At 41.9% G+C, this 14,106-nt stretch overlaps 1 protein-coding gene across 1 annotated transcript; it reads left to right on the top strand.

The window, feature by feature from the left end:
• Positions 1–1,474: 1,474 nt before the first annotated feature.
• Positions 1,475–13,766, top strand: LOC145951983 (uncharacterized). The gene is made up of 5 exons (XM_083064195.1): positions 1,475–2,452; positions 10,820–11,336; positions 11,794–11,937; positions 12,121–12,428; positions 13,713–13,766. The coding sequence occupies exons 1-5, from the start codon at positions 1,475–1,477 to the stop codon at positions 13,764–13,766; spliced, it is 2,001 nt and encodes a 666-aa protein (XP_082920321.1).
• Positions 13,767–14,106: the final 340 nt, after the last annotated feature.

Raw genomic sequence — 14,106 nt, 5'->3', positions numbered from 1 at the left:
GTCCGATAGAGAAACGGTAGCCCTGATCATTGATACTTTACAAGCACCGTTCTATGATAAGATGATTGGGAATATTTCATCAAATTTTTCTGATATAGTTATCATTGGGGAAAGGATTGAGAATGGCATGAGAAGTGGGAAGATTGTGGTTGACCCTGTTGGAATAGTTGGTTCAAGGAAATTTTCAAGTGGTGCAGGAAAGAAAAAGGAAGGAGATACAAACGTAGTGACATTCAACTCTCCTGGGATACCTAACAACAAGTCTCCTCATTTCTATACCCCTCACATGGCCTACCCAAATATTACTGCCATCTCACCATATCCTCAACAACCGGTCCATCAAGCTCTACAAGCTTCACCCGCAACACCTACCATACGACCACCTCAATCTACCCAACCATCGAACCAAAATCCTAGTCATACAAGGTCACAAAACACCCAAGATTGAAAACTGATTGAGTTTGACCCTATCCCTATGTCCTATATTGAGTTGTTCCCTCTCCTACTACAAAATTCATTAGTAGTACCTTGCCCGATAAAGCCTGTAGAACCACCATATCCTAGGGGATACGATACTAATTCCAAATGTGACTATCACGCAGGAGCTATTGGTCACTCCCTCGAGAATTGTAGAGCTCTGAAATTTAAGGTACAAAGTTTGATTAAGGCTGGATGGTTAAGTTTCAAAGAGGATAATCCCAATATCGGGAACAATCCTCTACCAGGGCATGGAGGGCCTATAGTTAATTCTATTGAGGAGAATAAAGAACAGCTCATGATAAGGAGAGTGAAGGATGTAAAAACTCCCTTAAACCTCATTTTTGAGGAGATGTGTAAGTTTGGGATGTTGGTAGGAAGTCATGGTAAAGATGAGGGGTGTGGATTGCATCCTGGTAAGAGTCACAAGATTGATGAATGTGACGAGTTTAAACAAATTCTACAAGATTTAATGGATAAGCAAATTATACAGGTTGGCTATTCTGAAAGTCATGTGTGGGCTATGGATTCAAATGTAGGTTTCCCAAAGCCCCTAGTTGTTCATTATACCAGGGGTAAGAATATTTTGAATGTTGACAGACCAAAGCCTATCACAATACAAGTACCAAGAGCTTTTCCCTATAAGGACAATAAAGTAGTGCCATGGAGATATGGTGCAAAAGTTTGCATTGATGCCTCTAAAGAGAGATTAGACGCCACTGACATCACAAATGTTGCTGGGATTGGTGGAATGACTCGAAGTGGTCGAATTTACACTCTTGAGGAGTTGAAAATCAAACAAGCTAAAGAGGTAGAGAAGAGTCATGAGAAAGGAAAGGAAGTGGTGGATGAAAGGATAATCAAAGAGCAAGCAGAGGAGAAGAAGGAAGTCTCCAACGAAGAGGCATATGAGTTTCTAAAACTCATACGACAAAGTGAGTACACAGTGATTGATCAGTTGAACTGAATCTCTTCCAGAATATCACTTTTGTCACTGATGACGAATTCTGAACCCCATAGAAGAATATTGTTGAAGATATTAAATGAAGCGCATGTCGTTCATGACATATCCGAGGAGAAATTCGAAGGTATTGTTGGAAATATCACTGCCAATAACTACCTTACCTTTACTGATGATGAGATACCAGAGGAAAGAGCAGGGCACAATAAAGCTTTGCATATATCAGTAAAATGCACAGACCATATCTTGGCGAGAGTTTTGGTTGACAATGGTTCTTCGTTGAATGTGATGCCAAAAGCAACATTGGCAAAACTTCCTTATGATGGATCATACATTAAGCCAAACACTATGATAGTGAGGGCTTTTGATGGGTCTCGTAGAGAAGTGATCGGCGAGATAAGCTTACCTATCCAAATTGGTCCTGTTACTTTTAAGGTAGTATTTCAGGTGATGGACATTGTGCCAACTTACAGTTGCCTTTTGGGAAGACCTTGGATTCATTGTGCAAGGGTTGTACCCTCCACCCTTCACCAAAAATTGAAATTTATTGTGGATGACAAGTTAATCATTATATTGGCTGAAGAAGACCTATTGGTTAGTAAACCTTCATCCACTCCTTATATTGAAGTTGTTGAAGAAGCTTTGGAGACTTCATTTCAAGGGCTCGAAATTGCAAATGTAAGTTATGGAAAGAATATCATGAAGCCACAACCATCTGGTGCCTCCATGATGGTAGCTAAAACCATGTTAGGAAATGGATATCAACATGGTTACGGACTGGGAAGGGATGCACAAGGACCAAGCCAATTGCCCGAATTGATAGATAATAAAGATCGATTTGGTTTGGGCTACAAACCCTCAAAGGCTGATAAATGGCAGGTTGTGTATGAGAAAACAGAAAGGAGGCTAGCCAGGTTGGAAAATAGGGAGGCAAAAATTAATGGGGTCCCTATCTGTGATCTACGAGAAAGCTTTTGGAGTGCTGGGTTCGAGTTTCCAAACTCAATAGCTGTTGTAGACCCCTAAAATTGTCCGGGTCGGAAATAAGACTCAAAGACTCTCGAAGACCGAAGGAAAGTCAGCCGGAAGGACTCCTGGAAGACCCTAGGATGATTCTTTGTAGGTCTAGAAGTCTTAGAGTAGCTTAGAATAAGGGTATGTGAGGATTGGAGCTCAATACACCCTCCTAGAGGTTCAGTACGGCCGTACTGAGCCATTTGAACTACAATACGGCCGTAGTGAAATCAATACGACCGTACTGAAGTTTTTGAACTTCAGTACGGCCGTACCAAATTCAATACGGTCGTACTGTAGTTCAAAAACTCAGTACGGGCCGTAGTGAAATCAATACGGCCGTACTGAAGTTTTTGAACTTCAGTACGGCCGTACCAAATTCAATACGGCCTTACTGTAGTTCAAAAACTCAGTACGGGCCGTATTGACCCCCTAGGCCGTACTGCGCCTCAATCCTATAAATAGGACGTCATTGGCACGTCCTCCCACACTTTTTGGAGCATTCCTCCACCCTGTGGCTGAGTATTCTTGGGTTTTTGAGCTATTCTCTGCCCTAGAAATCTCTCCGGGAGCCGATCCGACTAAGTTCTTGAGTTCATGAGCCATTAGCTTGAGACTCGAACAAGTCGAAGGGAAATCTCTTTGATTTCCATAGTAAACATTATTTTTAGGGAAAGGAGCGAGCGAACGTGTAGTGGGAAGGAGCACCAAAAAGCCTCCTAACTTCTTTTTTGAGTATATAAAAGCACGCTTCAAAGGTTTCTTCCCAAATCCTTTCTTTTACCGCTTTTTGATTGTTGCATTGCACGTTTAAAGTTTTCATCATGTAGATAGTTCACTTATAATCGTTCCAATAAATAGGGGTAGTTTAGTAATTTTACGTTATTATTTATGAAATAATCTGTCATAGGGAACCCGAAAGGGGCGTTGTGGGGTGCTAACACCTTCCCCGCACGTAATCGACTCCCTTACCCAACTCTGGTTGTGATGGCCAAGTTGAATTTTGAAAATCAATTGCCTTATATCTTTTTCCAATGTTTTGAGTAAAACATTGGTGGCGACTCCAAGAACCCCTTTTTTGCGAAAACCACTAATCCATGGAGGGTCTCGTTTGGGATTAACATGGATTGGTGAGAATCATTTAACAAAATTGTTAGTTCGATGAGGTCTCAGTTTGAGAATAAGTCGTCCTAACAATCCATCATTTTTCAAAACCAAAAAGAGTCCGACCATCGTCGCGAATGCCAACGTCCGTTTCGGCGGGTGGCGATAGATGGCGACTCCACTGGGGAAGCCTCGAGAGTCAGTCCCATTTAGTGATGAATTATTTCTAAAATAATAGTTTAAAATTACTTCGTTACCCCTCGCTTGTATGATAACATGTTTTACCTAGTTGGCTTTAATAACTATTGGATGTTTAAATTTCCGCAATCGTTTGAAATATAAACTGCACACGAACCTTTGCACACAACAATTCCCTCTATACCCGGGGGCATGAGTGGAAAGCCATAGGGAGTGGATGTTAGTACGGCCGGTTGTCGAATGGGTCTATAGGTGCCCGTAGACCGTTGTCAAAAAACATCACTCAAGGTGAAAACCATGAACTCGAGTCCGACAATGCGTTGGAGCTTTCCATCGACTTACGACGAGAGGAATTGGGTCCCTATAATGGGGGCACCTTGGGGGCCTTGGACCGGTGAGAACAGTTAGAACCTCCTTGAATATGCACTTTTCTGCAGGATACCCCTACCTCGTGATTCGCTCGTGACTGTTCGTGGATGAGTGAATTGTTTGTGCATTGTTTATGTGACATTGTTTGAGCATACATTGCATTCTTTAAACATACAACATTCCCTTTTAAAATAAGAATAAATAGGAATAAGAATCTTCCATTACATGGTGTTAACATCTACCTTCATCACATTCATATAGGTAGTTTCCCTTTTCACCCAAAAAATACCCAAAAAAGAAAAAGGGTTATTTATCCAAACCAAGCAATATCATGCATCATCTTAGGAGCATCCTGAAAACATGATAATGCTTAGTTGAATAAACACAATGCATGCATATTCAACGCCATCATCTCATATCATGCATTCTTATCAAAGATCATGGAGGGATCTAGGTTTGCATTTCATACATCCCTCCTAGTAATTTACTAATAACATTAATAAAAAGAAAGGATTAATCGATGCGTATGTTCAGAATGGATCGCACGCCGTTTGTTATTAAGTGTAAACCAACAACCGCGCCAAGCGAACGCACATCAACTCCGTTGTTGGTAATCAAGACGAATAAAGGGGAAGGTCCGATACCGTTGAAGATCACTGCTCCAAGACCTTTTCCCTATGAATCGAATAAGGTTGTGCCATGGATATACGACATCCATTCTTCTGCCGACAGCGATATCTCTAACATCGCTGGACTTGGGGGCATGACTAGGAGTGGCAGGATCTACACTCCCGAAGATCTTCATGATAAAGCTCCCAAGAATAAAGAAAAGGAAAAAGAAAAAGAGAAAACCGAGGAAAATAAAGAATCCGAGGAGGAGACTGACGAGATGTTAAAATATATCCTACAGAGCGAGTACTCCATCGTGGATCAACTTCATAGGACGCCAGCAAAGGTTACTCTGTTGTCGTTGATCCTAAGCTCCGAACCGCATCGACAAGCTCTGTTGAAAGTCTTGAACGAGGCATACGTGTCGCACACTATCTCCCAAGACAAGTTTGAGGGGATTGTTAGTCACATCACGGCTAATGATCACCTCACTTTCACCGATGAAGAAATCCCCGCTGAGGGACCGAATCACAACAAGCCCTTGCACATCTCTGTAAAGTGCAAGAAATACCACATCGCTAAAGTCTTGGTGGATAACGGATCTTCCTTGAATGTGATGCCAAAAAGAACGTTCGATCAAATGGCAATCAAGGGAATCCAAATGCGCCCGAGCAACATGATCGTGCGAGCTTTCGACGGTTCTAAAAGAGAAGTGGTGGGAGAAATTAATCTTCCAATCCAAATTGGACCCACCATCTTTAATGTCGAATTTCAAGTGATGGACATTACTCCTGCATACAGCTGTCTCCTCGGCCGACCTTGGATTCATGATGCGAAAGTTGTTCCCTCTACGCTCCACCAGAAAGTCATATTCATAGTGGGTGACAAGCTGGTGACCGTACAAGCTGAAGATGACATACTCATCAGCAAGCCATCTGCCATACCTTACGTGGATGCAGTAGAGGAAGCTCTAGAGACCGCCTTCCAAGCATTGGAGATCGCCAATGTCGAAACGTTTCCCCGAGAAATGAAGAAGGTAGCCTATATGCTCACCAAGAACGGATACTTGCCTGGACAAGGACTTGGCAAGGATTCCCAAGGAATTCCCGAGCTACCCATTATTAAGGATAATCCGAGGAAACAAGAGTTAGGATACAACCCTAATAAAGATCAAAGGACGACGAGGAACCAAGATCCTTCTCGACATTCTTTAAGCCAGATCTTTAGGAAGGCCGGTTCACAAGCGTCAAGGTCGGTCGTCGTCATCAAGTGCTCTTCTCCTTCCGATAGGGATGTATAGACCTGATGACTGTTAGAGATTACTCCTCGGGGACAGCCCGACCCCCGAGCCTCGATAGGGCACATGTTTCCGCTATAATTATAATAAAATTGTTCTTTATTATTTCTTATTGCTTCTTTTCTTGCTTGCAATAAATTTCTAGACCACATTATTTTAACCCTGTTTGAATAAGCATGAATGAGGTTAAAATTGTCTTAATAACAATAAACCCGCATCATTTTTATGTGGAAGTGTGTATGACAACTTGGAGCACCATTCCTTGGCCTCGACAAGTGCCATCATGGATAAAAAAGAAATCCTTTAAAAACAAAAATCATAAAAACAAAAAAAGCTCGGCAGGAAACCCAAAAAGGGGGCTGCGCAAAAATAAGAGCAAAGAACCCGCTAGGAATCCCACGAAAGGGTGACCTAGGAAAAAATTAGGGTTGCAAAAATAAACAAAAACAAAGGTCCGCTGAGACGCCACAAAAGGGTGTTTTAGGCAAAAAAATAAGGACAATCAAAAAGCAAAAGAAATCCGTGATGGTACCATGAGCTGAATTCAAAAAGAAAGGTTCAAGGGAAACTATCTAAGTTGTCGAATCACAACATCAATAACAAGACTTTCTTAATTTCATAAATGCTTAATCAAACAAGCCTAAACACACAAGCCTACCTTGACCAGCCATTCTTACAAAAACCATTTTCAAAAATAATCCCCTCTAAAACACAAACTTCTGAACAAAAATATCTTTCCCTTCTTTTCTCTTGTCCGAAACGATTTTAGAATAATCTAGTGGAAACATGGAGATATAGTGATCAATAGGAGGGTTGATACGTCTTCTAAAGGAAGGGAAGGATCACTGGGTTGATGACACCAATCTCGATATAACACGCATCATTCCTCGGTTACAAAAATCGGCAGCGCACAGTCCGTCTAGAGGAATGGCAAAAATCCAAGCAAAGAAACGCATCGGTTAATTCTTTTGAAAAATAAATCAAATAGAATTAGGTGCATCATACCGCATACATGCATACAGATGATAGGTGTACTGGAAGATCACTTATTCTCTGTTTATTGAAAAAAAAATGATGAACTTCAGAAAAAACAATGCGCTCGTACCATGTTCAGTACGCCCGTACTAAAATTAGGGTTATGAACAAATTTTCAACTCAATACGGGCGTACTGAAATGAATACGGCCGTGTTGGCCATAACGTCCACACCAATACGGGCGTATTGAATTCAATACGGGCCGTATTGGCCCATTCTTTTGTACATCAACAGTAAGGTCATTCCTCTGCATACTTTATCTGTGAGTGTGTTTGAGATCCTTCCGATTCCGAAAAAGTCGAAATCGACAAAAAAGGAAAAAATTCAGAAAATCCAACAAATCGTACAGAATAATTGAGCCTGGAGAGGCTTGCCGAAATAATACTCCCCAGAGACATCTCAGCTTGCACTCTTGGGCCGAATTCCCAGTGAAAGCTATCAGAGCAAGATCAGCAAGATTCCCCAATGGAAGCATGATCATCCAAACAAAATATCCGAGTCAAAGGACTTAGACTTCCTCAGTGGAAGATAGCTTTCCAACTCGAGCGACGAGTGAAGCTAAGCCTGAAGAGGCTTTCTAAATAATACTCTGGGATACATAAGATCCTCAATCCCCATTCGCCTACTCAGAGGCACTCCTTCAAAAAGAGAAAATCCGAAAAGATCAATAACCATTCCCCAAGCGGAATTCGGTATTCAGCTAAACACCGAACGTCAAGATAATCCGCCTAACAGAAGAGGCCAATCAAGATCAATACGACAGAATCCCCTAGCGGATAACAGCCTACGCAGAGGCAACAAAACCAGAAAATCAAAAAAGTCACCCGAATAAGGATAACCGGGATACTCCACCAACGTCGAAAGGACGTCAGCCAATCATAAGGCATCGCTCACCTCAGAAAGAGCATCTTTGTGTCTGCATCCCCAAGGAATCAGAATTTCCCCAGTGGGCACCAACTACACAATGGAAAGTTGGGACGCAAGAACCTATGAGTAACTGCACATCCCCTAGACGGATCCCTGCGTTATCCAGCCCTCAGCGGCACCAAAATCAAAAACAACCGTCGAAGCAGCATCGTGGACTGTGGAGACAAAATCATCACAAATCCCTGGAGAGGGCAAACTCACGCTACCAAAGTGACCAGAAGCACGGAGGTATGCATCCTTGGAGAGGGCAAACTCACGCTACCAAAGTGACCAGAAGCACGGAGGTATGCATCCCTGGAGAGGGCAAACTCACGCTGCCAACGTCGTCAGAAACACGGAGGCATGCAGACCCTGGAGAGGGCAAACTCACGCTACCGAGGTCGTCAGAAACACCGAGGTATGCACGAGCCTAGAGAGGCGACGACTAATACTCAGCTACCGACGTCGTCAGAAACACGGAGGTATGCAGCTGCCAACGTCGTCAGAAACACGGAGGCATGCAGACCCTGGAGAGGGCAAACTCACGCTACCGAGGTCGTCAGAAACACCGAGGTATGCACGAGCCTGGAGAGGCAACGACTAATACTCAGCTACCGACGTCGTCAGAAACACGGAGGTATGCAGCTGCCAACGTCGTCAGAAACATGGAGGCATGCAGACCCTGGAGAGGGCAAACTCACGCTACCGAGGTTGTCAGAAACACCAAGGTATGCACGAGCCTGGAGAGGCGACGACTAATACTCAGCTACCGACGTCGTCAGAAACACGGAGGTATGCAGCTGCCAACGTCGTCAGAAACACGGAGGCATGCAGACCCTGGAGAGGGAAAACTCACGCTACCGAGGTCGTTAGAAACACCGAGGTATGCACGAGCCTGGAGAGGCGACGACTAATACTCACCCTGGAGAGGCTACTCAACAATTTTCCCACCTGAAGACACTACAAGTCGGAAGGATGGCCTACTCCCCGAACAATTGGGTCAACTCCTTTACTTGTCAACCGGTACACCAAAAAAGCCGTTCGACTAAGTAAAGGGGGGCAGCTGTAGACCCCTAAAATTGTCCGGGTCGGAAATAAGACTCAAAGACTCTCGAAGACCGAAGGAAAGTCAGCCGGAAGGACTCCTGGAAGACCCTAGGATGATTCTTTGTAGGTCTAGAAGTCTTAGAGTAGCTTAGAATAAGGGTATGTGAGGATTGGAGCTCAATACACCCTCCTAGAGGTTCAGTACGGCCGTACTGAGCCATTTGAACTACAATACGGCCGTAGTGAAATCAATACGGCCGTACTGAAACTTTTGAACTTCAGTACGGCCGTACCAAATTCAATACGGCCGTACTGTAGTTCAAAAACTCAGTACGGGCCGTAGTGAAATCAATACGGCCTTCAGTACGGCCGTACCAAATTCAATACGGCCGTACTGTAGTTCAAAAACTCAGTACGGGCCGTATTGACCCCCTAGGCCGTACTGCGCCTCAATCCTATAAATAGGACGTCATTGGCACGTCCTCCCACACTTTTTGGAGCATTCCTCCACCCTATGGCTGAGTATTCTTGGGTTTTTGAGCTATTCTCTGCCCTAGAAATCTCTCCGGGAGCCGATCCGACTAAGTTCTTGAGTTCATGAGCCATTAGCTTGAGACTCGAACAAGTCGAAGGGAAATCTCTTTGATTTCCATAGTAAACATTATTTTTAGGGAAAGGAGCGAGCGAACGTGTAGTGGGAAGGAGCGCCAAAAAGCCTCCTAACTTCTTTTTTGAGTATATAAAAGCACGCTTCAAAGGTTTCTTCCCAAATCCTTTCTTTTACCGCTTTTTGATTGTTGCATTGCACGTTTAAAGTTTTTATCATGTAGATAGTTCACTTATAATCGTTCCAATAAATAGGGGTAGTTTAGTAATTTTACGTTATTATTTATGAAATAATCCGTCATAGGGAACCCGAAAGGGGCGTTGTGGGGTGCTAACACCTTCCCCGCACGTAATCGACTCCCTTACCCAACTCTGGTTGTGATGGCCAAGTTGATTTGTGAAAATCAATTGCCTTATATCTTTTTCCAATGTTTTGAGTAAAACATTGGTGGCGACTCCAAGAACCCCTTTTTTGCGAAAACCACTAATCCATGGAGGATCCCGTTTGGGATTAACATGGATTGGTGAGAATCATTTAACAAAATTGTTAGTTCGATGAGGTCTCAGTTTGAGAATAAGTCGTCCTAACAATCCATCATTTTTCAAAACCAAAAAGAGTCCGACCATCGTCGCGAATGCCAACGTCCGTTTCGGCGGGTGGCGACAGATGGCGACTCCACTGGGGAAGCCTCGAGAGTCAGTCCCATTTAGTGATGAATTATTTCTAAAATAATAGTTTAAAATTACTTCGTTACCCCTCGCTTGTATGATAACATGTTTTACCTAGTTGGCTTTAATAACTGTTGGATGTTTAAATTTCCGCAATCGTTTGAAATATAAACTGCACACGAACCTTTGCACACAACAGTTCCCTCTATACCCGGGGGCATGAGTGGAAAGCCATAGGGAGTGGATGTTAGTACGGCCGGTTGTCGAATGGGTCTATAGGTGCCCGTAGACCGTTGTCGGAAAACATCACTCAAGGTGAAAACCATGAACTCGAGTCCGACAGTTCTTGTAATGTTAATCTTATTGCTCTGCCCAAGGCTTTAAGATTTATTTCATTGAATAAGGGCTCATGTATTTTCTTTTGATATTAATTAAAATGCATTCATTCTTTTTTCATCTCTTGCCTCTTCCTTTCTCCTTAATCCCTTTATCAATCTTATCCTAACTTTAAATAATGCATATTTGAGAAAAATGCGCTTGAAAGTGACAATGCTAGTGTTGCATCAAATAATTTTGATTGTCCCATTAATCAAACTTGTGAGGAAATAGAGGATGATTTAGAGCCTTCCCCTGAGTTATTAAGATTAGTGGAACAAGAGGTCAAAGAGATTCAACCACATGAGGAGCTAATCGAGACAATTATTTTGGGTGACGAAGAGGAAAAGAAAGAAGTCAAGATTGGCACGCTCATGAAAGAAACTGAACGTAATAAGTTGATAAGGCTTTTACATGATTACAAGGATGTTTTCGCTTGGTCGTATCAGGATATGCTAGGGCTTGATACTAGCATAGTGGAACACAAGCTACCGTTGAAGCCAGAATGTCCTCCCGTCAAAACAAAGTTGAGACGAATGAAACCAGAATTATCTTTGAAGATTAAAGAAGTGGTTAAAAAGCAATTTGACGCAGGATTTCTAGCTGTTGCCAAATATCCACAATGGGTTGCCAATATAGTACCAGTTCCTAAGAAAGATGGGAAAGTTCGTATATGTGTGGATTATCGAGATTTAAATAGAGCCAGCCCGAAGGATGATTTTTCACTACCTCACATTAATGTATTAGTAGATAACACAGCGCAACATTCATTCTTTTCTTTTATGGATGGATACTCAGGATATAACCAAATCAAGATGGCTGAGGAGGATAGGGAGAAAACGACATTTATCACACCGTGGGGCACCTTTTGCCACAAGGTTATGCCATTTGGGCTAAAAAAATGTTGGGGCAACATATCAAAGGGCAATGGTGACTTTGTTTCATGACATGATACATAACGAGATTGAGGTCTATGTGGATGACATGACCTCAAAATCAAGAAAAGAAGAAGATCACGTGATCCATATGAAGAAATTGTTTAAACGGCTAAGAAAGTTTAAGTTGAGGCTAAATCCATCGAAGTGTACTTTTGGTGTGAAATCTAGTATGTTGTTGGGATTTATAGTTAGTCAAAAAGGGATAGAAGTGGATCCCGACAAGGTTCGAGCAATTCTTGAGATGCCACCACCCAGCATAGAAAGAGAAGTTCGAGATTTCCTGGGAAGATTGAATTACATTGCCCGATTCATATCTCAATTAACAGCTACTTGTGAACCCATTTTCAAATTGTTACGTAAAAATCAACCAATGAAGTGGAATGATGATTGCCAAGCAGCCTTTGACAGAATAAAATAATATCTACAGAGGCCACCGATTTTAGTGCCACCAGTCTCTGGAAGGCCTCTCATTATGTATCTAACAATGCTTGATGGTTCTATGGATTGCATCTTAGGCCAACATGATGATTCTGGAAGAAGAGAGCAAGATGTCTATTATTTGAGTAAGAAATTCACTAATTATGAGATCCAATATTCATTGTTGGAGCGAACTTGTTGCGCCTTGGCATGGGCAACTCATCGTCTAAGACAATATATGCTTAGTCATACAACATGGTTGGTGTCTAAAATGGACCCAATCAAGTACATCTTTGAAAAACCTGCTCTCACAGGAAGGATTGCTCGATGGCAAGTTCTCTTATCAGAATATGACATCACTTACATGACCCAGAAAGCAATTAAAGGAAGTGCTTTGGCAAATTATGTAACGACCAACCCTAGGCCGTCACATCCAAAACCAACAAAAAAAAAATATATAATAAAGAAAATAGAGCAAGGGCCAGCTATGCTAGAGTGTAAATATACAATAACATATAAATTGTTTTCAAAATATAAAACATATTTTTATAGCAGAGTTATCATCCTCAGTAAGATTATACAGTAATCCAAAAAGATAATATAATTACAATATCATGAAAGTATCAAAATGAGACACCCTAGGTGCTGGTCAAGCTCTAAGTCTAGCTACCTCTTAAAGCAGTTACCCAAAAAGACTCCTTGCTATCGCAAAGCCTCACACCTGATCTGCTCCCCCACATAGTGAGATCATCACAGTCCACATCATGAAAATATAAGGGTTAGCACATATAAAACCAACCATAGTACAATAAAATAGAATATCATTAAAATAGATGTTTCATTAACAGTATGTATCCATACCAAGGGAAAGAAAACATTATAACAAGTCATTTCTATGCCAAATATAAACCAATACAAAATCTAATGTATACACATCCATGTCAATGCATACATATTTTATGATAATAAAGAATCCATAATCCAATGTATACAATCCATACCATATGTATACATATTCCACATCCAAAACAAAGTCACACCACTGTATAATCCCATGATGTAACCAACACGTCCAAACCAAATGTTGGCCTCAACACACCCAAACCAAGTGTTGATTCGATGAAACATGTCATCAACCCATGTCTCACACCCAACCTCTCATGGAAAATACACAGTTCAATTACGTCGTCACATAACCCTGGTGATCATGGCCACTTCATCCATCGGTATGACTCGGCCTTGCCCCCATACCGGTAGCAAATAGAATACTTAGAGAAGTACTTCAGAATCCACCTAACATCTGAAGTGGTTTGTTATATAATATTTGAAAAAGTTCCATATTGGAATCCTCACCATGGGACTCCTAAATTCCATATTTTTTTCAAAGATTATATCCTGATCTCACCAAGAGATCTCCCAATCCATACCATAACCTTACTCCTCTAAGTCCTATTAGCTTTCCAAACCACACACATATAGCATATTCCATAATTACATACAAATTTTCCATAACCATGCCAAATCATTCAATATAATAACATAAATAATTAAACACCTAAAACAACCATCAACTTAAACAAATGACAATCTTCATATAAACAAAATAGCATATTAAAAGTTATACTACCCCTATCATGCTCATACATACTAGATTAAGTCTTATAAGTACTACCCTTACTTGGATAAACAGGAATCGAAACTAGGGCAGAATCTTCTCCTCTCCCTCCTCTTTTCTTCACTCTAACAGAACTTCCTTCTCTGGATTTCTCTTCCTCTCTCTCCTCTTTTCTTTCCCCTCTTATCTTTTTCTTTCTCTCTCTCTCCTCTTTCTCTCTCTAGGATGTCCTTCTCTCAGATTCTCAATTTCTCAACCCCCAGCCCCCTATTTATAGACTTCTGCTGACCTAACTCGGAACGGCCCGTTCCAAAAGTGGAACGCCCGTTCTGGGCCCTTTAAATCTACGCAAATTTTTGAACTGGAACGGCCCGTTCCGAAACCAGAACGGCCTGTTCATTGACTCATCCAGAATGGCCCGTGTTCCTTCCGGAACGGCTCGTGCTCCTTCCAGAACGGCTCGTGCTCC

Source organism: Cajanus cajan, chromosome 9, assembly GCF_000230855.2.
Source record: "Cajanus cajan strain Asha chromosome 9, NIPB_CcT2T_4, whole genome shotgun sequence".
In the NCBI taxonomy this organism is placed as follows: Eukaryota; Viridiplantae; Streptophyta; class Magnoliopsida; order Fabales; family Fabaceae; genus Cajanus; species Cajanus cajan.
The sequence above is the reverse complement of the archived record's forward strand: the minus strand, read 5'-3'. Positions and strand labels throughout refer to the sequence as shown.

Bases quoted from the DNA above. Each gene is read 5' to 3' on its own strand.
- LOC145951983 (XM_083064195.1), top strand. From the start codon at position 1,475: ATGACGAATTCTGAACCCCATAGAAGAATATTGTTGAAGATATTAAAT. The intron at 2,453-10,819 runs GTAGACCCCTAA...TGCATATTTGAG, and splicing joins TTCCAAACTCAATAGCTGTT to AAAAATGCGCTTGAAAGTGA. The intron at 11,938-12,120 runs GTGAACCCATTT...ATTGCATCTTAG, and splicing joins ATCTCAATTAACAGCTACTT to GCCAACATGATGATTCTGGA.